Source organism: Trachurus japonicus, chromosome 1 (assembly GCF_045865225.1).
Source record: "Trachurus japonicus isolate A0001 chromosome 1, Traja_1.0".
NCBI lineage: Eukaryota > Metazoa > Chordata > Actinopteri > Carangiformes > Carangidae > Trachurus > Trachurus japonicus.
This window is the reverse complement of record NC_140907.1, coordinates 27,353,968-27,379,512: the sequence shown is the minus strand read 5'-3', so window position 1 is coordinate 27,379,512 and position 25,545 is coordinate 27,353,968. Positions and strand designations below refer to the sequence as shown.

General features: G+C 42.9%; 1 protein-coding gene across 1 annotated transcript; it reads left to right on the top strand.

Annotated features, from left to right (window-relative positions):
- Positions 1–233: 233 nt before the first annotated feature.
- On the top strand, positions 234–24,005 carry gna12a (guanine nucleotide binding protein (G protein) alpha 12a). The gene is made up of 7 exons (XM_085783466.1): positions 234–1,000; positions 6,627–6,845; positions 18,074–18,124; positions 18,213–18,413; positions 18,787–18,993; positions 21,611–22,172; positions 22,778–24,005. Exons 1-6 carry the CDS (start codon positions 683–685, stop codon positions 21,770–21,772), a joined length of 1,158 nt encoding a protein of 385 aa, XP_085639592.1. The 5' UTR covers positions 234–682; the 3' UTR covers positions 21,773–22,172; positions 22,778–24,005.
- The last annotated feature ends 1,540 nt before the right edge of the window (positions 24,006–25,545 follow it).

The window sequence follows — 25,545 nt, the reverse complement described above, 5'->3', positions numbered from 1 at the left end:
CATCATAGGTCATCACAGTCAGTCCTTTCCTGCTCTGGTCCGTAGCGCCCCCTGACGGTGATCTCCGGTGGTTCACCGCCCCCACCCCTCCCCCTCCCTCCCTCCCTCCCCCCTCCCCTACCCCGCATCTGTGTGACCGTCCCACTCCCACCGCCGCCCGGAGGAGCTGCTCAAGTTCACAAACCGCTGGCCGTGTGTGTGTGTGCGTGTAGTTTGGTACAGGCTCTGTCCCGCTGTGTGAGTCTTTGCGTTGCCTTCACTATTGTTGTGCGTCGGATGGACAGACCCCAGACCCCCAGATCGACTTCACATCAGGATTTTGTTTATTTCTGGGCAGCACAAGCTCAAACGTTTCAACTTGTAAAACTTTTTTTGTTGTTGTTTTTTGGGACTTTTTGTGTGATTTTTTTCTGTTGATGGCGCGGTGTAACCAAGATGGACACGGGTTGTCTGCCGGTTGGAGACTAGATCACCGCTTTACGCACTAAATCTAAATGTAGTCTTTTTATTTATTCACTCGGCAGGAGTAGTAGTTGTGTTATCCATCAGGTGGATGTAGCCGGACTGGGGCCGTTTCCACCCCTCCCCAAAGAGGTCACATTCCTCTAAATAATGAACATTTCCCCACTGAAGTTTCGCTGAACTTTTCCTTTTTTCCCCCCCACGACTCACTCCCCTCGCCATGTCGGGAGTGGTCCGCACCCTGAGCCGCTGCCTGCTGCCGGCCGACGCCAGCCGGGAGCCGGGCGGCAGCAAGGAGAGGAGCCGGGAGAGGGACTCGGCGCAGGAGCGGGAGGCGAGGCGCAGGAGCCGGGAGATAGACGCGATGCTCGCCCGGGAGAGGAGAGCCGTCCGCCGGCTGGTGAAGATCCTGCTGCTCGGGGCCGGAGAGAGCGGAAAGTCCACATTCCTCAAACAGATGCGCATCATCAACGGGCAGGAGTTTGATCAGAAAGCGCTGCTGGACTTCCGGGACACTATCTATGAGAATGTACTGAAGGTAAGGTATAAACACAGCCTGAGGCCTTCAAGCAAAGTTTGTAGCCCTGAGTCCAAAATTGAATCAAGATCAGGATGTGTGTTGTCATATAGGCTGCACTGATTCAAAACCATGCAATGACATTCTTACTTACATTGCCTCCCTTCACATTATGAAAAGATAGTAAGAAAGGAGCAATAAATAAATAGAAGAAAGAAAAAAAAAATAACAATCACATAACCAAAACCTAATCTTCTACACTATATTTATATTTATATATCAGGCCATCTACTGGAAACACACACTCTCCTGGTTTCCTTTTTACTTAAAACTGACATTTTGTGTGCTGTGAACTTTCCTGAACCACAAGCGTTTGTTGACATAGTACATATTTTTATCCTGTAGTGTGTGTGTGTGTGTGTGTGTGTTTGTGTGTAGCCTGTGTATGTGTGTGTATGTGTGTGTACTCCCCCTTTGTTTGCTGTCATGGCTGGGCCTCCCTCACCAGCTAACAATACCAGACTATTCCTGAGGGATGAGCACATCCGCCCCGAGTGCCACACAGCCCAGACTATGGGATGATAAGAGGCTGCACTTCTGTGTCGTGGAGGAGAGTTAACCCTAGTAGTCTATACGAATACCAGCAGCACACAGTGGCCGTCCTGTCACGGGGGCCAGATCAGAATAGAAAGACCCCCATCTCACCCCACCCCCTCATCCCTCTCCCCATATAGACTCACTGTTCACTAATGACACGTAAACTGCAGAGAAACACAATGTAGGATGTGTAGGAGTAGATAACAACAAGCTGTTGTTTGGTTTCTGCTCTTTCTGCAGTCGGAGATGCAAAAAGTAAATGCACATTATAGAAATATTGACATGACAGTGCGCGCTGGTCATCCCTTCACTAACCACTAACCATCAATCTCGTGAAACAAAAGAAGACACTATATTGGTAATGGCTTGGTCCAAGTAGCCCATAACAGCTTCTAATTAATCTATTAAATTTCCAATTAACGCAGTCATTGTTGAGTCTTTAAAATAATGAGGAGCATTCAGAGTAATGTCTTCCATATATTAGGTTTGTCTGATTGAATAGGCCTAAAACTTAAATGTTTTTCAATTTGCATTAAAACGTGAAAGTGAAATTGGGGGAAAACAGTCAGATGATTATTTCCATCACTGACTAATCTGTCAGTTGTTTTCTTGACTAATTGATATTTGTTGAACTGTAAAGTGTCACAAAATGATGTCTGACTGCACAGCTTGAATGTGAAATCAATGACTCACCAGTGATAATTACACTACAATGAGGAAGAACGCACCAGATGTCATTAAATAGAAATAACCTATTAAGAACAATAGGCCTGGAGATGTATGCGACACGCTGATTAGCGATTGTAAATAAGAGTCTTGTTGCACAGACCTGCTGGTGGTTTGGACTCGGTTGCTGTGTGTGTACAGTTTGGGGCGTTGGTAGAAGATCGGCTTCACCTGCCGGGTGTAGAGAGCAACCCCCACCCCCTTTCATTGGGAGCTGAATAAAGAGGAGAAGAACAAAGCAGGGAAGAAGGAGGGATGAAGTTGAGAGAAAAGACCCAGGTGTGAGGCACAATTTGGCTTATAAAGATTAAAAAAAGAAAGAGAAAAGAAAGACGGAGGTGGGGTTCAGGTGTGGCTCTGCCCCTTTGTGTCTCAGTAATTATACCTGCAGTAACAGATAAAGCTCCAGCATAATCCTCATCAAGTCTATCACGCTGCTCACACCAAATACTGTACAGCTGAAACAACCAATGAACCAATGAATATCCATTTATTTAAAAGCTATACTTAAAATATTAATGATTATCTACCTTTTAACTAGGGCTGGGTTTAAAAAAAATCTATTTTCTGATTCATATCGATCTTCATTTGAAAGGTCCGATATTGATTCATACAGTAAAATCCTTAGATTGATCTTTTTATGTGTGCGATTTCCTGTTTGTGCGATAGCGCGAGACGAGATCACAGAGCCACGTGATCGAGACCTGTGATCACGCTGCTGTTTACATTTTGTTGTTCCCATGAAATGTACACACTGATTGCAGTAGTTTGCAGAATCATCATCCACGACTGTACTGAAGAATCGCCCTGTTTACTTCTGGAGGGGGTCATGTAAAAAAAAGTGCATTAATGTAACCACTTTTGGGTACATTTTTAATGCAAACATTGTTTTTTTTTTAACAGTGCATCAGGTTAGAGAGTTCCCTCTTTGTACAATGTGCAGCATTTGTGGAAATCTCTTTCATAATGTAGCTAAATTGGTATAAGTACTGAAAATCTCTTAATGAATCAATATCGAATCAAATCGGAAATCGAATCGAACTGGGAATTAATTCAGTAAATCAGAAGCGATACCCAGCCCTACTTTTAAGCTCTTTTTCTGAATTTAAAACACTTGCGTTTCCAAGTTTTGCTCCATAGTCAGCACTGTCATTAGCAGCTGTCGCCTTTCCAGTCAAGAAGAAATATGAGTTTAGCATTAAACGTCACAAATGTTCCTTCCTCCATTGACAGTATAAAACAACGCGCTCACTGCTACAGGTTCACCGTGTCCGATGCCGCTAGTAGCTTGGTGGCAAATGTTGTGTTAACAACAAACTTCAAATCAGATATTGTTGTTTCAGTCCATAAATTTTAACGTCTCTTCTGTATCTGGCTCCACTGTGTTTTACAGTCTATAGGATTACCCTGTAATTGTCACTTGGGGCCACACAACAGCTGCTGCTGTTTAGCAAAACATACATCACACAGAGAAACCATCATCTTGCCACCACTGTCATTTTCATATTCTGTGTTGTTGTCCGGCTCCTCACTTAAACCACCAAAACTCTGCCTGTTTGTCATCGTTGTAAACTCACAGGAATTAAAAATTAAGTGAATGAGGGTTACAAGACAGTTTGTACCGATTAAACTGTGCAGTTTGAAGAGGTCAGTCGCTGCTTAAATGCTTGTTTGTGTCAGGGCAAGAGGAGGAGAGGAGGAGGAGGGGGGTGGATTACATGATTGGATATTGTACTCTGACAGTTTTTGAGGTCTGAGCTATAGAGGGGTAATGTTTTCTGTCTCTATTGTGTTTTCAAAAGCAGAGAGGTGGTAGCGTAGTTTACGGGGTGGACAACATCAATGCAGGAGGGCAGCTACCGTATAATTACAAAACAGTGAAATAGTGATAAAAGACACAGGCACTAGACAAAAAAAACCCCCAGACAACACCATCGACCATGTTGTGACTGTATAAGTACAAGCTGTCAGAGTTTAGCTCCACGTAGTCAAGAGAAAATACGAAGAGCTGCTCTTTTTGTTTCTGTTTCTGCTTCATATCGTGCTGCGCTTCATGTTCGGGGTAAAGGTTGTGAAATTGTTTCTGCTAGTTATCTATTAGCCACACCTAGTGCGTGCGTGTGGTTAGTGTTCAGGAGAAGAGGCTGCGTTCCAGTTCAGAGGCTGAATTCTTGTGAATGGACACAGTCGACTGTATATAGGCCGGGCCAAAACCTGCAGCTTCAGTGAGACGCGGAATAAAATGCTGCATTCATGAGGTTTTTATCAGTGAAACAGACAACAGAGCAGAAAAATACCAGTGGTGAAACAGGATTACGATAAATTACACTGGAGTTTACAGTACATGTTGTGAAATGTCCCTTTAATTCAAGTGGGACAAATGGATCATAGTCAACCACAATAAACATTAAGGGCCTCTGTGCAATGCCTGTTTATCTGTAAAGCAGAATGATAACAAGTTTATTACTGATTATGACCCATTTACTGATGACCACATGATGATGGGCTATTTCACGACATGAATTGACAATGATCACCTGAATGGCCCAATGAAAATAATAATAAAAATAAAGATCCAGCTGCCGTTAGAGAACGAGGAGGGTATTCTGGTATTGTGCTCCAAATTTGGGAAAAAAAAAAAAACCGCAGCATTTCTTGGCCGAATTTGGAGGAGGCTTTGAAAGAAGGACAGGCCCCGGTCAACTTGATATGGTGTTGTGTCGTGTTTGGTGTAGAAATGTAAACTGTAAGGGCACGCTCACCCGCTGCGACGACTTCCTGGCAAGGAAAGACAGGAAGAGAGACAGACAGAAATGAAGTGGAATTTCTTTTTTTATTATATACAGATTAGTAAAAAAAGTTCAAACAGGGGTCATGAGTAGCACAAAAAAAGGGAGAAGATTAGACAATAGTCATGACTAGATGTGACTAAAGGCTCCATCACACCACTGTTTCACCACTGTTGTTGCTTCTGCATGTGTGTCACATCATGGCTACATGTGTGTCTTTGTGTTTGAACACGAGTCACAGTCTGGAGTTCCCTCAGTCGTTTAGGTTGTCGCCTGTTTTACTCTTTATTCTTTACTGTTAACACATGATCATAAAATAAAAGCGGTCGACAAGGAATAAGACTTAAAAACACACCACACCAACTCATATGCCGCAAATACACTCAGTCATAGTAGCGCTGTCACATCTTCCTGGCCTTTTTTACACTCTCTCTCTCTTTGAATTTTCTCATCCAAGGTTTTTCCTTTTTTTTTTATTGCTCTCCTTTGGGTTTTCTCAAGGATTTTCTTTGTCTTCATAGAGATAAAGTTGGAGCTGTGTCAGAGACTCGATGTCGTGGGCATGCTGCTGCACCTATTGAATGTGACATTAAGCTCTGCAGCCTTGGCTATTGACTTGTACAAGGTTGTCATGAGTCACTGACAGACACACACACACATCTCTTCACCTCCTGTGACCCCCGAGACACTTTATGCTCCACTCGTAATGTTTGCTGCCACGTCCTCTGTTGTATCAGTCGATAAAGCAGACAATCAGGCAAACAAGCTTTATTTATACAGTACACTTTTAACGTCTTCCCAGGCAAATACAAGTCCAGTTGCCTACGATTCAATTTGCCCAGAAAAGAACGGTGGCCTGGATGAATGAGAATATCCATAGACATACACTTTTAAATTAGACATGCTGTGAAATCAGTAGACACAGTAAAAACATGAAAAAAGACACTGCAGAATAATGAGGAGTTAAATTAGGATTTTAAAAAGGGGAATTTGTAAGGTACAAATAAGAACTGTCACAAAAAAACCTTCAACTTAATTGGCTGTGGAGCGTTTCAGGGGGGGGGGGGGTTGTGGTGGGAATGGTGGAAAAACGATGGAATAAAAACGGCGACAAAAGGAGAAACAGATACGAAACACTGAATCTGTGTGTGTGTGTGTTGGTAGGAGACCTCCCACACAGATCAGTCTGCTGGGTTTTTCTTCAGAAAACCACCAGCAGACACACGTGCATGAGTCTGAGTACATATACTATGTGTGTGTGTGTGTGTGTGTGTGAGAGAGACATGTGCTTCACTGTTGAACCGACTCCATGTTTACCAGTAATGCTACACTCAGTGGTGATGTTTTTTTTAATCTTTTCTTTTCTTTCAGAGGAACCGGCACATTTAGTCGATTGAGTTATTTTTCTTGTCATTGGTGTGGTCAGGAAACATTTGGACAGTATTGCTGACTTTAGAAACTGCAGCTGTTTCACCACTTTGCCACATTCAGGATTGTAAACGTGCCGCCATCTCTCTCCCTCTGTGTCTCTGCAGGGCATGCGCGTGCTGGTGGACGCCCGGGACAAGCTGGGCATCAGCTGGCAGACCTGCGAGAACGAGAAGCAAGGCATGCTGGTGATGTCGTGGGAGGGGCGCGTGGGCGCCTCGGGGGTCGAGCCCAGCGAGTTCCAGCTGTACGTGATGGCACTGAGCGCGCTGTGGGCCGACGCCGGCATACAACAGGCCTACGCTCGCCGCTCCGAGTTCCAACTGGTGAGTAGATCAAAGGAGGAAGCTGATCAAGTCGCCTTTATTGACTCCTCACACTTCCTCTTTACTGACTTGAAACGCCACAGTAGTTATTATACAAAATGATTATTCAGCTGCTGTCAGTGATTTATTCAGACTTCTGCCTGTGGAGGGGGGTGGGGTGGGGTGGGGTGAGCTGCTGTGGCCGGGGATCCACTGACTGTTGTGACAATGAATAACCTTAAGATCTGTCTCACACTAATTTGTAATCCTCCTTGTTCTTATTTAAAAATATGCAGATAGCAAATCATAATCTGTAATTATGTTTTTTTTCTTTCTACACTGTTTTTAATTAATTCTACACTCAGTCATTTAATTACTGCTCAGATCGGTTTAAAAACAGTGGATTGCCATAATGTTGGACTACAGGTTGGCATTTTAATTAAACATAGTTTATTAACAGACATATTTAGACAAATGAATGGAACTGAATCCTAATAATGAAAAACCGAGCTACAGCACAATCTTTGCTCTGCAATAGAAGTGAATATTCAAAGGCAACTTGAGCAAAGGTGATGTTGTGTAACTGAACTGGTCTTCAGTCACAGATATTTCAGACATAGTCAAGAGATAAACTGCATCCAAACTCCCATTGGAAAATCTTAGTCTCTTCATGTAGCTGCATTTTAACGTATGACCCCAAAACAAAGTGAGAGCTGTTGCTGACCCACGGTCACAGTTTGCATCCACCTGTGTTTTTTTGAAATCTTGTTATTCACAAGCAAACAAATATAGTTTTAGGGGGGAAAAAAGGGATAGTTCAGTCGTTTTCTCTGCTCTCCAATGATCCTGTGACCCTCTGGGTTGGGTCCTCCGTGACCTCCAGGTTGCAGAGATAATCCACTTTTACTAAAGCTCCCATGAACGTCTGCAGCCTCCCGTGCATTCACTGACCCAGAGTCATGTTTACTCATACGTTACTCAGCGGCTGACACAACGCTTCTCTCCGAATGCGTCACAGTAGCCAAAGAGCATCCAGTGAGTGACCCACGTCTTCACTTATTTATCAGTATGAAAATGTGACATCGCCCTCTCCGTATCAGTGCAGTAGCAAACAGCAATATCTGGTAAAAAAAATAATAAAAAAGTTGTGAATCAGGCTGCTGTTAAGTGTCAAACTGAGATGTGCCAAAGAAAATAAAAGAAAAGAGACAACCTCTAATGAAATACTGTGCGCTGTGTATTTCCTGCAGCTCTGTACTGTCTGCTGTGGCTGTGAACCGTAAGTGGGTTTTTTTTTTTTTTTTTTTTTCACCGTGAATATTTCCACATCACTCCAGTGACGTCAGCAGTGGAGGGCAGCAGCTCCCCTCACGGCAACTGATTTACCGCAGCCAGCCCTCACAGTGCAGATAATCAATGACATGCTCCGAACTTCAGACGGAGCCAACTGGATAATATCGGAAACGTTTTTTACCCGTCGCTTCTCTGCACCGAGTGGAGTCTGCAGGAGAGTTTCGTGTTTTTCCTGAGTTACTTACCTCCTCTTCTTCTTCTTCTTATTTGTTTGGCCACTTTCCAAATATGTAATTATTTTTCTCCTGACTGGAAACGGAGCTGGTGAAATACAGTTCTGCAGAGTTTCATCTGCCACGCTACACTGCACCAAACCCATTTTGAAATGGCCTGTAGATTGCAGTATCATTCGTCCCCCTTTTAACCTTAATATTTTAAACAGACTGACCAAAAGCCAGTGGCTTGCACACAACTCTGAAGGTGGAGTGGAATATAAAAAAAATAAATGCAGTATTTTTTCTTCTAAAAGGTTTGATAAGAAGGCACCAAAATGACAGAGCTGTGGTACACTTAATGTTTTTGGATTTGAAGCTCTTTGCAGTCACCGTCGTCAAAAGCCATAAGGCTACATTGGTATTTTTAGCCATGCTAGCGCCGACTCCAGGGAGTCAGTCGCCCACTTTGGTCAGACTGGAACGGTTCAGAAACAAGAAATGTGGGTCACAGTGTATTTTTCTTTACTTATTCAGAAAAAAAATTCCACCATATGCAGGGATGACTTGCACAGATGTATCTGCATCTTAAAGACTTTAATGATCCTCTAGTTATTCATCCAGTTTGTTTGTTTTTTTTGGTGAAATGTGTCACCACCTCCGGGATTTATTGCCATGAAACTTGGTATTTAGTCTTCCTTTTTGGGTCATGTTTTTGGTCAACATTTTAGTTTGTTCACCACTTTGGTCCATTAAATACCATTAAAACTAAAGATTCATCACTGTGCAGTCCTAATTAACAAATGTTAGCATGCCTCGATGGTGAACGTGATGATTTTTACCTTGACTATGCTACATACAGTATTTACCTTAATTAAACAGCTTCGGAGTAATTGTGATGGTTAAATGACTTGTTACGTGGAGAATGGAGGCTCTCTGACTTCCACCTAACGTCTCTTGGCCCAAAACCAACCCTGAAAGATCAACGCCTCCGACCCGGTGTCCCATATCTCTTCTTGGCGGCACCACAACACAAACGCGCCCCCGTAACCCGTGACCTCTTGTTTAAGACTACACAAATATACACATTGTAACGCGTAATATAACGTTATACATCGTTTGCTTTCTTTCTTTTTTTTTAAGTATATTTTTTGGCGTTTTTGCCTTTATTTGATAGCACATAGTGAGATAGACAGGAAAGGGGGAGGCAGAGAGAGGGGGAATGACATGCAGGAAAGGTCTGCCCGACCTCATTGAAAACAAATGCACATGGCCAGGAGGAGGGTTAGCAAAACGGTGGATTCAGCGACCAGACTTGTATAGTTCCCCTTTAAAGGGATAGTTCAACATTTTGGCAAATTGGCCCATTGCCATAATCGCTATAGTCATAGCAGTAGGTTCGTTACCTTTATTTGTCGGTGTAAGCTATTTTTAGAATGGAGGAGCGGAGCGGCAGGCTGCTCAGAGCTACGCTATGGAGGCTAATGGAATTTCTTGGTTTCCCTCATCAAACTCATCAAATACACAATCCCAAAACTCCAAAACGCTTTCGTGGACAAGTTGTGACCTGCACAACCACCACGCTATGAGATAATAACAGAACGTTATGAAACGGAGCCGTTTTCAAGGTAAATACAAGGTAAATACAGAGTCTGCTTGCTGAAAAATTGTCCCTGAACGCAACACGCATCAGCGGTTTTGCATGAATTTACCTCGAAAACGGCTCCGTTTCGTAACGTTCCATTATTATCTCATAGCGTGGTAATTGTGCAGCTCACAACTTGTCCACGACAGCCTTTTGGAGTTGTTCGGTTGTGTATTTGATGAGTTTGATGAGGAAAACCAAGAAATTCCCTTAGCCTCCATAGCATAGCCCTGAGCAGCCTGCCGCTCCACTCCTCCGTTCTAAAAATAGCTTACACCGACAATTGAAGGTAACGAACCTACTGCTATGACTATAGCGATTATGGCAATGGGCCAATTTTCCAAAATGTTGAACTATCCCTTTAAATAACAAGTAAGCTAACATTAGGACTGAGCTCAAAGCATTGTTCTCCTCGTAGCTGGTTAACTATGGTGAAGATAAGTTTTGTGTCAAATAGCACAACTTTGTATCTCATTAACTGAGGATATGAAAACTTGTCTTTTTGTGATTCAGGACAATAAGACAATCATATTATAATAAAGCTTCCCAGTCTAGCTTTAAATAATGACTGATATGCTTAAAGATGTCACAGAAAGACGTCCACATAGAAAAGACAGAATATCCGGCAGCTCAGTCACAGTCTCTCGTCAGCCCATCCTTTGTTTTTGTTTTTTAAGGTCCAGATGTCTGAGTCGATCTTTTTCTCTGCTGTCTAAAGGAGAACCAAACAAACAGTGACAGTTTTAAAGCAGTCACTTACAGGATCTTAAAGAACAATTTGTGAGCAGCAGCAGCAGCAGAAACGGCTGGAAAACCACTTGCTGCTACAAGTGTCTACAAATATGTTGTGAAAGGGGCCAGACAGACGGTTAATGACGCTTAATGGTTTAGCAGAATGTCATGAATGATCACAAACCACATTGTCACAACAACACGGTGACTGTCTCACACCATCGGCAACACCATACGGTCCGGTACAGTTGCTGTTGTTGTCACGGTGCTTTTGTATTGGCCGGCCGGCCGTGCCAGATAGTTTACTGTAGTATTGGTCCTTTCCAGCGATGCGATGCTGTTGGCTAGAGCTGCAAGTTTGACCTTTTACCTTGTTACACATTTATCAGTGACAAAACAATCTGGAGTCAGACAGAAGCCACGTCCGTCTCCTTCTCACTTAACATACTGTATGTGTGTATCTGTGTGTGTATCTGTGTGTGTGTGTGTGTGAGAGAGAGAGAGAGCTGTCAGTGCACAGCTTTGGGTCAGACTGCCTTGTCTTATCTGGAGTCACTAATGATAAAATGAGGTTGCTCCAGCTGCACAGCCCCGCATCATTCTGGCTCATTCTTGCTTAAAGGATAAGACCCCTGCTGCTGCTGCTGCTGCTGCTGCTGCACATTCTTATATTTTTCTCACTCACTTTCATAGCAAATCCCATGAAAAAAACAACAACCCAGCAATGAATTGAACAAGTATTGTCTGAGCCTGCAACAGCTTATTACCCCTCTGTGGTATAGAGCTCCATTGATGTCCAGAAAACTGCTACAAAACACATCGGACGGTGGCTGACATGGCCTGCAGTAGTTTATTTTGAGTCAACCCCACATACACCCACAGTCTTCCCACAGCTGTAAACGCTCACTGGTGTAAGTGCATGTGTGTGCATTGTAGGAAAAGGTTTGTCCTTTTCAGCACTGGGTCTTATTTTCATAACTGTGGCATGACTGACTGGTGAGTCACGCTGATTTTGTCTCTCACTACCTCTGTTGTTTCGGGAAACGTGACTCCAGCTAAACAACATGTCCTGGGGCAAGCTTCCTAAAAAACATTCATGTTATTTTTTCATAAATAATTATGAGACTGAACTGCAAAAACCAAATCCCACATTTTATCTACACTTTAACATAGCAAGATATACTTGTTGTTTTAAGAACCAAAAAAAACCATATGAGTGTAGTTTTACATCTCTTCTCTCTCTCAGGTCACTGAGCCAATCAGAAGAGAGGGGGCTCTGATCCTCTCTCCTGATTGGCTGACTGTTAACTGAATAATCCAATACTGTATATGTATAACATAAAGCAGATTTCAGGTGAACCAAATCCTGCAGGATTAGATGTGGGTCCAGGTGGGCGTGGCTAAGAGCATGTTTGTTGTGACATCACAAAGTTACAGAAGTGCAACTCGTTTTAAAGGGATAGTTCAACTTTTTTTTTTTTTTTTGCAGATTTGCCCATTGCCATAATCCCAATAGTCATAAGAGTAGGTTCATTACCTTTAGCCATCGGTGCATGTTGTTGTCATCAAATACACAATCCAACAACTCCAAAACGCTATCATGGAGAAGTTGTCACCTGCACATTCACCACGCTATGAAATAATCATGTATTATAAAATGTAACATTACGACACATGAAGCAAATGACCCCCGCCCAGCAGCCGTGTCTGGAATGTAGTTCCGGCTACGCATTTGCCTCTAAAACAACTCTGTCTCGTAATGTTACATGATTATCTCATAGCGTGGTGAATGTGCAGGTCACAACTTGTCTATGAGAGCGTTTTGGAGTTGTTGGATTGTGTATTTGATGAGTTTGATGAGGGACAGGGGACCTGTACCGTTCACCTCCATTGTGTTCACTGAGCAGCTCACGTCTCTGCCCCACTGATCTCAAAACAACATGCACCGATAATTATAGGTAATGAACCTACTGATATGACTATAGGGATTATGGCAATGGGCGAATTTGCCAAAATGTTGAACTATCCCTTTAAAGCTCAGTTTCTGAATACAGGCTGTGTGCGCTTCTCTGTGGACTGACGTTCTGATACTTTCACGGTATTAATATTGAACCTGGACCTGTTTTATAATCAAGTAGAACTGTTTACAATATGAGCCCTTTATCCAAACTAGATGTTTACAAACGACTCATCTGTCAGCCATAAACATTTATCGTTTCCTGCACGGACAGGTGATCATTTAGTCGAGCCGACCTCGTTCTCAAGCAGCCACTGCACGTAGTTTTCTCCACATCTCCATAAAAAAAAAGACCACATGTAAACAAATCCTCTGTTTGCTACTACTTCTCTTGTATGCGCCCACTTCAAATCGAGAGCGATTCCACCGAAACAAATATGTAAACAAACCATGTGTAGATGAGCTGCGATTACCAGGCAACTGTGGAGTTGTCTGGCAAGTTGCCCAGGAAGTAGATCTTCATGCAGTTAACAAGCATATCTGTCAACCCAAGGGTTGTTGTTGTTTCAGACGGCATCAGGAGGATTGTCCTGTTCGCTGCACTCTACACTGTTTTTGCCAGAGTCAAGTTTTTCCGAACCTCTAGCAAGGACGTCCCCTCATGCAAAGTTACCATGACCCCCCTGGTCAGACTTTGCCACAATTATGAGAATAAGACCTGAAAAAATACAGGAATTCCCTTGTGGATGTGTGACTAAAAATACCACTCAAAAAACGCACACGTTGCTGCTTGCTTTGTTCCTGTTCGCTAAAAAACTTCTGTCCCCAGCTGTTTCAGGAAATTACTTCACCTTTTTTTTTGTTCTCTCTCTCTCTTTTTCAAAAACTGAAGTCCAAATTTGCAACCTCTTTCTAAAGATTTACGACTTCAGCAGGAACAAGCACTCAGGGGTAGTGAAACCATGAAGTACTCAGACGCCCTATAACGCATCGTTGGCTTTCATGGGATTTGTTGGCAATAAGTAAATTATAGGGCCTTATCATTTCAAAGTAAGAAAAACAAAAGTGTCTAAAATGGAGTAAATGTGCTGAGCTGGAGACTCTGAACCCCCGAACCCCCCCACCCCACCCCCCCAATCTCTTTCTCTCTGCTCTCGGAGAGGTTTTCCGGGGATACCACAGTCAGCTTTTCCCAGGCACAGCTGGAGCTGGGCCACAGGCAGACAGAGGGAGAGCAAGGGAAGAAGAGAGGAAGAGAGGAAGGGAGTGGAAAACTAAAAGAGGGCAGGGGGATGGGGAGGCTGAGAGAGAAAGAGGGAGAGAAAGGGAAAACTGAGCGAAGGAGAGGAGATAGTGACAAAAAAACAAACCAAAAGCGAACACATGTAAAGATTGTGTTTACTTGTTGCAGGCCCTCTCTCTGTGTTTTCCCACCACACCCAGATAACACAGTTTGATATAGAGGATATAAACACCGAAAAGCTGCTTGTGCTTGACAAAAACAAGGTTGTATATCACACTGCGATGGTAAACTGCTGCTGTTGTCTTCAGCGGCGCAGACATCCTGCATAAAGCACGTATGAGTTTAGTCTAAATGCCGTATGGGGAACTTTGAAGCCCGACAGAGACGTGAAGCGGCTGTAAAAGAGGTCGAGACACAAACACATTTTCCATATGGTTGAGAAGATGAGATTTCAACCTGGAGGTCTCTGCTGCTGCTGGGAAACTGTACTGTACTTAAAATCAGATATACTACTGTATGTACAGTACTGTGTGCAGAGGAAAATCTGTCTGTGCATATTATATTCCTGGTTCTGGTTTGTATGTGTGTTTATATGTACATTTATGTATTAATACATGATTGTACTTCTGGTATTTATGGCAAAATTTGGATGCTAATACTTTTTTTTATTAAAGTAGATCTTGAATGCATCACAACCCAGAAGAGTCATATCCATTGATAGTTGATTTTTCTTTTTGCTCGTTCAGATTCATTACAGTTTAAATCATAAGATCAAACACTGTGGAAATCTGGAAAACACACCCCAACGTCAGAATAACAAAGTGCATTTGTGCAATAAACACAACATTTGTAGAGAATAAAGGTGAAGATGAAAGATGAAGAAGATGAAAAGCTTTGCATGTTAAAGTGAAGCTTAACAGATTGTCAATATGCAAGCTAGAACCTGACTAACCGAGTATTGACGACATTTTTAATCATTTATCAAACAAAACAAACTGTTGCTTCTAAATCACCGTAGTTTTTACTCGTTATGAACAGAATATATTTGAATTGTAAACTTTTGTTCAGCCAAAATTTGTAGACGTCACCTGGAGCCATGGGGAGTTAAGAAAACAAACGAATCATTAACTGATAAGAAGAGGAGTTATAAGTTACAGCCCTGTGTTATCAGTCAGTACATCTACACTGTCAGTTAATAGACGACTAATGGTTAAAGAATAGTGGCACACCCAGCCAGTCACACACACACACACACACACTGCTAGTGACACATATACCTGTGGTCACACATGCACACAAACACACACACACACACACACACACAACCGCACGCACACACACTGCAGAATGTGAGCTTATTCGGGTCTTTACTGTAATAAAGCCCTTAATCTGCCCATACAAGCCATGAATGGAGACATTCCTCCTGCCTTATTCAACCACACACACACACACACGTACACACACATACACACACGTACACACACACACACACACACATACACACACGCCATAGCAATATTTTACAGTTTTACTACTTATGGATCTGCATTACAAGGCACTAAAACTCATCCTTGGCCTAATAAAATGAATTTATTTTGATATTTAGTTTTATGCCTCCACTGCCGTGAATGATCAGGCTGTTAGGTTTCTGCTGATGGCAGTTAAAGCGTCTGTGGAAATGATCTGTGTGTGTGTGTGTGTGTGTGTGTGTGCATGCTCACACATGTCTGTCTGTGTCCCCGTCTGTGTTTGCGTATCCCCTCATCTCCGGGAATTCCCCTCTTCCAGCTTTTCCCTCCGACCACCACCCGCCTCTCTCTCCTCTCTCCCTCCTCCTCCTCCTCCGGCTCACGTCCCACTGAACCAATCAGAGCGTCCGGCTTTGTGTTTCCTACCGCCGCTGTGACACTGTAGGTCAGCGGCGGGGTCACGGGGTCACATCTCACCCGCGCAGGGGTCACATTTCCTGGTTGTTACGCGACATGTCAGGGTCGACACTGATGAATTTAACAACCACACCAGGAGGTTTTTACTGAGTCCGTTTGGTGAGAAACTGAGAATTTAGAAGAAAAAATCTTGGCTGTCAACATGAGTTTAACAAAGAATAATGCAATATTGTACTGAGGCCCAGTGTGTGTGTGTGTGTGTGTGTGTGTGTGTGTGTGTGTGTATTGGTGGTGCTAAAATGACTGTGTAACTCGTTTCTGTCTGACTTGCTAATCCCTCCCTCCCCCATGTCTCTCCCCACTGTTTTCACACACACAGCTGTTTCCTGTTGAATGTGTGTGTGTGTGTGTGTTTAAGAGAAAGGGAGGAAGAGCGAGAGATTCAGTTTTTAACTATTGTCAGGAATTATTAACGCAAAGACGAACATTTAAGGTCGTTTAAACATCATACACCTCAATGTTTCACCTATTTTTTTTTGGGATGTCGTATGTACAGTTTATGTTGTTGCCCACTCTGCAAATCTGCAAATTGTGAATCCCCAACACCACAGCAGCGAGCTGTAACCCGACACTACCACTAAGGTTTCCATTCAAGTACGAGAATCAATTAAGCTGCCTCTTAAAAAACTTTCTGGAGCTGTGTAATCCATTGCAGCGATGACGATCAGGCTGCACTTAAGCCACATTACTCCTCAACAATAGAGCAGCATTGACAACAATGAATCCAAATGTGACGGATGACGCAACTCCAGTTCCAAGAGTCTGTTAATTGATTTTCTCTCTCGAAACAGAAACAAAATGAACTCGAGCCCTCATGTGGTCGGTAATTGATATTTAGAACAGTGACAGTGTTTCAGTGGTCAGCGCGACGATGTCAACGAGGTCGTCGGTGGAAAAGAAGCTGCTTCGCTGTCCAGAAAGAGGGAGGGGAATGATGCTGTATATTATCGCAAAGCAATTTGTGTGGCAATATTATATCAATACATGGACACCAAGTATTAAACTTTTACTATTTTTTCCCAACAATATCTGAACATATTAACACATACATAAACACTAAGCCATAATGCTCCTGCCCCTGACCATGTAGGACACACCTCCACCCACCTATAGTCACATAAAGATTAGACAAAGTACAAAAAAACAAAAAAACAGCCATATGTAAGTAAGAGAGAAAGAAAAAAATCTTAAATACATACACACACAAAAATATAATAATAGTAAATAAGTAAAAGAGGGTATAAATATAGACCTAACTAACTGTACCCTGCACATACTCTCATGTGTATACTAGTTAAGGGGCATTTAAGACCAAACAGCAACTATCTTGTCCAAAGGCTACTTATAGATCATCCCCAGGTGTTTCCATTATATGAAATAAGTCTTTAATTGCAAGAAAAACTCAAATGCAATTGACACTAGAATACTAGAGTACGTTTTATGACTGTGTTGGTCAGGCTGTTGTGGTGCGAGAATAAAAACGACCAGAAAGCTTCGTTTTATTCAATAAAACAGGAAATTATTTTGTTTTTGGGACAAAGTTTGCAGTGGCAAAAAGGTAACAAATGGCAATATTTAGGAGATATCATATTGTATTAATAATGTGTCGTGTTTCATCCTCACAGACAACCAATAAAAACCCACTGTACTCTACCTGTCGGTTCCCTCTGAGGATTTTTTCTTCTCTTAAACCAACATTCTTGATTGTGATTATGGTTCACAGAAAGCCATGTCATTTGAAATACAAGAACTACATACGTTCCCTTTCAAATTACACACAGTCACTGGATCCATTGTTAACATAATAATACAGATAAGTGCAGCTTTAAACTCTGCTCTCTCCGAGCTTTATGGAGCCATTAAGTCACGTTGGTTCATGTAAACACAGAGACCCGGTTACATCACCGGAGTCTTTTCAGTTCACGGTCTCGTTGTACATTCAGGACGAGCCCCAGCATGAACGCAGTATCCTACAAAATCTATGGATTGATATGATTATTGTTGGTCTCATGCTCTTTGTCCTTTGTTGCATCGATTGATGTCTCTATTAAATCAATAAGCTTCTATGAAATTTGAAGAAAACACAGGGAACAAAAACAAGAAATGAAGCCGTCGTAATGATCAGATTAAGTGGGTTAACTGCATTATATGTGTCTTTGGAGTTTGGTTAATGTGTAATAAGATAAGCTCCAATGGATTTTGTTTCTCTTCCTGTCTGCAGAGTGAGTCAGTGAAATACTTCCTGGATAACTTGGATCGTATTGGACAACTGGTGAGTCACAGTGACTGACTGCTTGAATTGCATTTCTTTCTTTTGTTGCTCTCAACTGTTTAAACCAAAGAAAAACATCTCCTTCCAGAGCTACATCCCGAGCAGGCAGGACATTTTATTCGCGAGGAAGGCGACCAAAGGGATCGTGGAGCACGACTTTGTCATCAAGAAGATCCCCTTCAAGATGGTGGACGTGGGAGGGCAGAGGTCGCAGAGGCAGAAGTGGTTCCAGTGTTTCGACGGCATCACGTCCATACTCTTCATGGTGTCGTCGTCCGAGTACGACCAGGTAGCGTTACTGAAAAACACACGCAGGCACGCACGGCTGCAACTTCGGACCATGCACTGCACTGCACGCGGAGGTTTTTAAGAGTTTAGCGAGACAGTCTGATCATTATTCTCTTGACTTCTACAATTACGAAACGGACAAGAAACATCAGAGAGAGAGAGACGCAACATTTGAGGTTCACACAAAGCTCCCTTTGTGGTTGGCTGAGGAGATCTGATTGTTGCCTCGGCCGTGGCTCCAGTTCAAATCAAGTCATATGATGACGGCTGAATTCTTAATTGGTGCACAGATAAAAACCTGGAAAAAACCAAAAAGGATAACTTGTGTGTGTGTGTGTGTGTTTGTGTGTGTCTTTCTGTTTGTGTGAATCCAGGTCTTGATGGAGGACCGGAGGACGAACCGGCTGGTGGAGAGTATGAACATCTTCGAGACGATTGTCAACAACAAGCTCTTCCTCAACGTGTCCATCATCCTCTTCCTCAACAAAACCGACCTGCTGGTGGAGAAGATCCGCACGGTGGACATTCAGAAGAACTTCCCCGAGTTCAGAGGAGACCCTCGCAGGCTAGAGGATGTGCAGGTACACACACACACACACACACACAGGCACACACACACTGCTCCAGAGTTTCCATGCTCCTACAATAGAGACTTTTGGAGACGCCCACAGTCGCTCGCTGCTCAGGTCCGATCAGCCTCGACTACCAGAGGTGGAAGGAACATGAATAATGGATTTCAAATGTTACTGACCTTGTTGTTTTTCATTCTAAATTTTTATTTGATTTTCAATTATACACATGCACACGAAATCACATGTGTATATATGCAACCTCCAGACCATAAGTAGTCATACCAAAAAAACAAAACAAAACATAGCAGATTAAAAAACCAACTAACTAACTAACAAAAAAATCTCGAAGGAAACACCACCACCAACAGCAACAAAAAAACAAAATGCTACTGACCTTGTTGTTTTCGCCTGGAGCTGTTCTACTAAAAAAATTCTGCATTTTAACGCCACAACTGTTTTTGCTCTTCCTCGTTCCTCGGATTTTGTGAGACTAATCGGCTGTTTACACCTGTTTCATGTACAGTTTGTATGCGTTTACCAGGGGATTAGCTGGGATGTGGAGCTAAAACTGCTTCATGGAATAGGGAATATTTTTTTGTATTTACAAATACAGTTTTAAAACACACACACAGACACACAGACACAAAGCTGATGAGTGTGAATACTTTTCCACACAGAGGCGTCGTTCAGTCAGTGGCTGCGCACACATACACACACACATGAGAAGGCAGGTTAATCCAAAAACAAAGAGTTGGGGTTTTTTATCCTCAAACATACAAATCAGGAAGAAGGTGGCGCCCAATCAAAGCAAACAAATCCTGCAGAGCTTCACATTTAATTAGAATATCACCGCCGATGTGTTTGGACTGAATATTTCTCTGCAGGGAAGATATGTTGGAATATGACGCCCTCTCTCTCGTTCTGTCTCTGATGGGACTTTTTCAAGGCCAGTGAATGAAAAAGGAGGAAGGATTGGAGCGCCAAGACATTCTGGATGGAAAGGCTCAGCGCCACCTCCAGACCGCAGGCTCTAAATAATAGTTTTTACATCTAAACATTTCACAACAGTTACGTCCTCAGATTCCTGCTCTTTGTACTTTGACCCTTTTTTTTTACTGTCCCTGCCCCTTGAAGCTATCTGAGAGTTAACTCCCTGTTGTTGGATGAGGTCAGGTTTACACATGTGTTCAATTTGGTCATCGGCGTCATTGCCTCGTGAATAAGTGACTTCCTGTTTCGCTACTTCGCTGTTAAAGGAGTGAAGCTCTTTGAGCAACGACTCCTTTGTTTTCTGCTTAGAGAAACCAGGTCAGAGAGGAAACACATCAACATGCACTGACTGTAATAACCCGTCACCTGTGACCTGTACGTTTACATATGTATATTTCATTGTCTGGGATGCATTGCTGACAGATTACAGATATAAAACACAGGTTCCTGACTAGACTTTAGACATTTATTGTCCCTCCAAGGGAAATTCTTTTGCACATGACCATTTACATTTCGTTTCACCAGACACATACAAAATGTATGTAACGTATATACAAAATGTATTAAACATGTATTTATGGCGCAGTGGAAAGGAAAAATACTACAGACACAAATCTCTAAAACTTTAAAAAAGTTTTATATAATTATTTATGTGGCTATAAATATTCAGAGTATATTGCTACTCAAGTAATCCTTCTCCTTTCATCCTCCTGCCACATGCTGTGTAAAGTCTTTGTCATGCAAATGTGCACATGTAATGTGTACGTCCATGTGTCTCCAGGGGAAATCTAAACTATCTGGTCCCTACCTCAATTTGAGAAACAAGGTCTCTAGTGTTCATGACATTTAACAAATCAAGTCAATGACAATGTCAATGTCAATGTCAGAGCCAGCCCAAGGCATACTGTAAGCGAACAAAGCCCCAAAGATTTTTTAGATCTATAGTTCATAACTTCTGTCAATCCCTAGAGAAATCCTGCGTAATTACAAAAAAAACTTAATTGTTGTTGTTGCACTTTGCTGTTGGAGTTTATTTAAAACCAAGCAGATGACGTGCTTACAGAAAATGCATTGCCTATTAGTTTATTTTGTTAGTTTTAGTAGGCCCATGTGACGTTCAGTATCCCACTGAGTAAATCATTTTGAATATTAAGTGTAAATCAACCCCAGGCTGCACTTTTAGCTGACTTTGGTACCATTTCAGATTAAAAACATGGCAGGTTAGGGTGATTATTCATAATGACAGATTAGACAAATTAAATCAGTTTGTAGTAGATGTGTAAATGATCAATAATCAGTATTATTGGCAGTAATAAGGCAGTAAAATCATATGATGAGCATAAACTCAATGTGCTTCAGGATAAAAGCAAAGTGTCTGGTGTAAGTGTGGTGGAGTTTGTGGAGTGTTTGATTTGTTAATCCGGAGAAAAGAGCACTGCAGTGATTTAAATGACTACAAATGAATGCAAGAACCATTTCCTCCGAGTCTGATACAGATAAAAGTGATCTAACTTTAGAAATGTTCCTGAAATGGTAAAAAGCAGTCTTAGAAATACAAGAAATATGCTTTTGAAAGTTAAGATCCTTGTCAAAAGTCAAGGAGTCGACTGTAACTCGGTGTAACTTCTCCCTCCAGGCGTTCCTGGTGCAGTCGTTCAGTCGCAAGAGGAGGAACCGGGGGAAGCCGCTGTTCCACCACTTCACCACGGCGGTGGACACGGAAAACATCCGCTTCGTCTTCCACGCCGTCAAAGACACCATCCTGCAGGAGAACCTCAAAGACATCATGCTGCAGTGACCGTCCGTCACGCTGCAGACGATGACGGCGGCGGAGGCAGCGGCGGCGTCCGTAAACTGTGAAACCAGCCACCAACAAAACCGACAGACCGACCGACGGCTCGCTTCGGTGTGATGATGACATGAACTCTGACCCTGTGGAGCCGTCGGTTCACCCACGGTGTGGATCTAACTGAAATCTGAACCTGTGGACGATCCCACGAAGTGACTTTTGGACTCGTTGGACCTGCACGTCGGCCCTGTGGAAACTGTGAGGGTCGTCAGAGGACAAGACCCTGCATGTAACCTGTAAAGATGTGTGTGAGTGTGTGTGTGTGTGTGTGTGTGTGTGTGTGTGTGTGTGTGTGTGCGTGCGTGTGTGCGTATGCTGGAAAGACAGTCGGCCTCTCCTTAAAGCGATAGTTCAACATTTTGGCAAATTAGCCCATTGCCATAATCCCCATAGTCATAGCAGTAGGTTTGTTACCAGAGTCGCGAGCTGCTCAGAGCTACGCTACGGAGGCTAATGGGATTTCTTGGTTTCCCTCATCAAACTCATCAAATACACAATCCAACAACTCCAAAACGCTCTGGTGGACAAGTTGTGACCTGCACATTCACCACGCTATGAGATAATAACAGAATGTTACGAGATGGAGTTGTTTTAGCTGATGATCGTTGCGTTTAGGGACAGTTTTTCAGCAAGCAGACTCTGCATTTGCCTCTAAAACAACTCTGTCTCGTACCGTGCCCTTATTATCTCATAGCGTGGTGAATGTGCAGGTCACAACTTGTCCACCAGAGCGTTTTGGAGTTGTTGGATTGTGTATTTGATGAGTTTGATGAGGGAAACCAAGAAATCCCATTAGCCTCCGTAGTGTAGCTCTGAGCAGCTCGCGACTCTGCTCCGCTGTTCTAAAAACATCTTGCACCGAAAATTAAAGGTAACGAACCTACTCCTAAAACAATAGGGATTATGGCAATCGGCCAATTTGCCAAAATGTTGAACTATCCCTTTAACTCGTAGCACTCAAGTGTTCTTTCCTCAATATTCATGTTCAGCGATGTGTAAAGAAAACGAGAGAAAAGCACCAACCACGCGACGTGAGCACTGAAAGTGTTTTTCTCAGATGTATATATGACTGATGACGGCCCCGTCACTAAACCGAGTCAGACTGCTGCCTGCTGCCGCGTCAAACTGTGTCAGCAGCAGCAGCAAGCAGAGAGAGGGGGAGAGAGAGGGGGAGGGAGGGGGGGGAGAAAGACAGAATGAGGAAGAGAGAAAGAAGTTTTTGAACGTCTCGCCTTAACGTACATGTGACAGAGGGGGGAGAGGGCCGAGAGGTTTGGGCCTCGACTGGTCATATGCTGCGCTATGTGATAAGGTTGCACAAGTGTTCCTGTCAATGCTCTCAAACAGAGGAAACACATTAATCTGTCTCATGCTCCCCTCACCTCTCCTGCACTCTCTCTCTCTCTCTCTCTCTCTCTCTTTCTCTCTCTGTGTGTATCTTCATCTCTCCTCCTCCTCCTCTCCTCATCCCCGCCGCCGCAGTCCTACAGGAGATGAACAGCTGCAGATAACGAGTTGTATCCCTCTTAACCTTTCCCTCTCCTCCTCCCCTCCGTGGCACAATAGACAGATTGTTCGCCGCCTCCCCTCTGCAGCAGAAACAGCAGACGGTCAAATTAGAGACTCCTTGTGGTTTTAAAAGAAACACGCAGCTCCTGCTCCTGCATGAATTAATGGTTCATCTCTCTACAGCTTCTCAGTAAATGCACCACAATAGTCTGAGGTGTATCGTGTTAAATACCCCCCTTTTTAACAAAAAGGACTATGGGGGATACAGTTACACTGGTCTTTTGTCCTGTAAACGTGACGGGAACAGCAGAAAATGACACGGTTGAGCTGTTAATGACTTCATTCCCACGTTTTTAGACTTTACTGTAGTTGTAGTTGAGAGGGTGAGGGCGAAAAAAGACGAGCCAGAGCGACATCATTTCCTCCACTTTGTCTTATATTGTCTATATTAGGACACCTCAGAGGGCATTTCCTTAAAGACGTCAGTTTTAACCTGTGGTTTCGTTGAATAATTGGACAGAATAGAAAATAATTCAGCGAGTTAATCGTTTTTTAAACATGAAGCTGTGGTCACTTTTTATTTAGGTTTTGTATCTAATTAAACTGGGTTTGAGAGTCAGACTGCTGCTGCTGATAATGATGACGTCACCTTTGAATCCTCCGCTCTTTCCTGACATTTTAAAGCTGCACTAGTCAACGTGTCTATATATCGCCAAAGGAAATCGTTCCGGCGTGTAAAGTAAAGGTCGCTCGCAGTGTTGAACCCCACAGAGAGTTGTGTAGATCGACTGTCAGCAGCGCCTGAGCAGCTTTGTTTTGGTTTTACACTCCACACCTGGGGGTCACTGTCGCTGTGTCCAGATGATTTTATTTAAAAAAAAAAAAAGAAAAAAAAAACTCTCTGCTCTGCACTAAAGCAGCTGGTGAACATAGTGGAGCATTTAAGAGCATATAAGCATATAAGAGAGCGTCTATTGGATATAGATTGGCTATAAGGACAGGAGCAGCAACCTAAATAAATGCTTAAGCATCTGTTCGCTAACAAATTCCCAATGCTAACCCTCTATGGTGAGTTCACCGCTTGTTGCAGCGCCCCCAAGTGGCCGAAAAAACTCCACGTTATGAGTCAAGGAATCAAAACTATTGATCACTAATAAAAAATAAATAAATAATCACTAAGTCCAACCTTATTTATGTCTGTTTCATTTAATAATGTAGCATAAAAAGAAAGAAGTACTGTTGCTATGGTTGGTTGCAGTTTTTGCGTAACCTTGTGCACTGATTTCAAACGGTGGTTAGCGTTATCGGCCGCGGTCGGGTGTCGGTTTAACCTCTTTTTTTTTCTTTTTCTTTTTTTTTTTTTTACTGTACACCTGTCGGCCAATCAGAAGCCTGTATTGTTTAAAATGCATGATGTCACTCCGATTTGACTCCCAGCGTTTTTCGTGATGTGCAGTTTTGGTACGCAGCAGTCGAGCATCAAGTCCAAACACTCATGAGCACTTCCACACGCCTTATTATGCCAACCTGTGTCAATTGTGTGTATGTATGTGTATGTGTGTGTGTGTGTGTGTGTGTGTGTGTGGGTTCACAGTGACTTACGGGCCCTTTTTGTGCATGTTTATACTTCCTGTACATAGAAAATACTGTAAGTATTTGCCTGACACTGTGTGTTAACCTTACAATACATAAAACGCCACTCGGTCTAAACAGTATCACTGTAACTGTAACTGTTGCTGTAACGTTTGTCATTAACTAACCTACCTTTTACCTTTTTTTTTTTAATTTGTAAAGTGTCGTCATTGCACTGGATGTGTCCAAGAGAGAGAGAGAGAGAGAGAGAAAAACGAACAGAAGGGAAGAAAAAACTAAAGAAAACAACAAAAAAAACGTTGATGGGGTTGGGAGATCGAGGGCTGGAGGGAAGCAAACAAACAGGCAGCAGAGTTTGAAAGGCGAGCAGGATGGAGGCCGAGGATGAAGAGAGGGAGGTCGCCGTCTTCTCCTTCTTCTGCTGCTGCTGTTTTTTTGTTTTTTTCTTTCTTTCTTTCTTTCTTTGTTGTTGTTGTTGTTGTTTCCCAGTGCCTTGGCTCTGTGCTCTGTGGTGAAATACATACACTGCCTTTTGCTGACTCGCTGTTTCTGTATTTTCTCAGTGTTGGCCTCGTCTTGTGTGTGTATGTGTGTGTGTGTGTGTGTGTGTGTATATACGT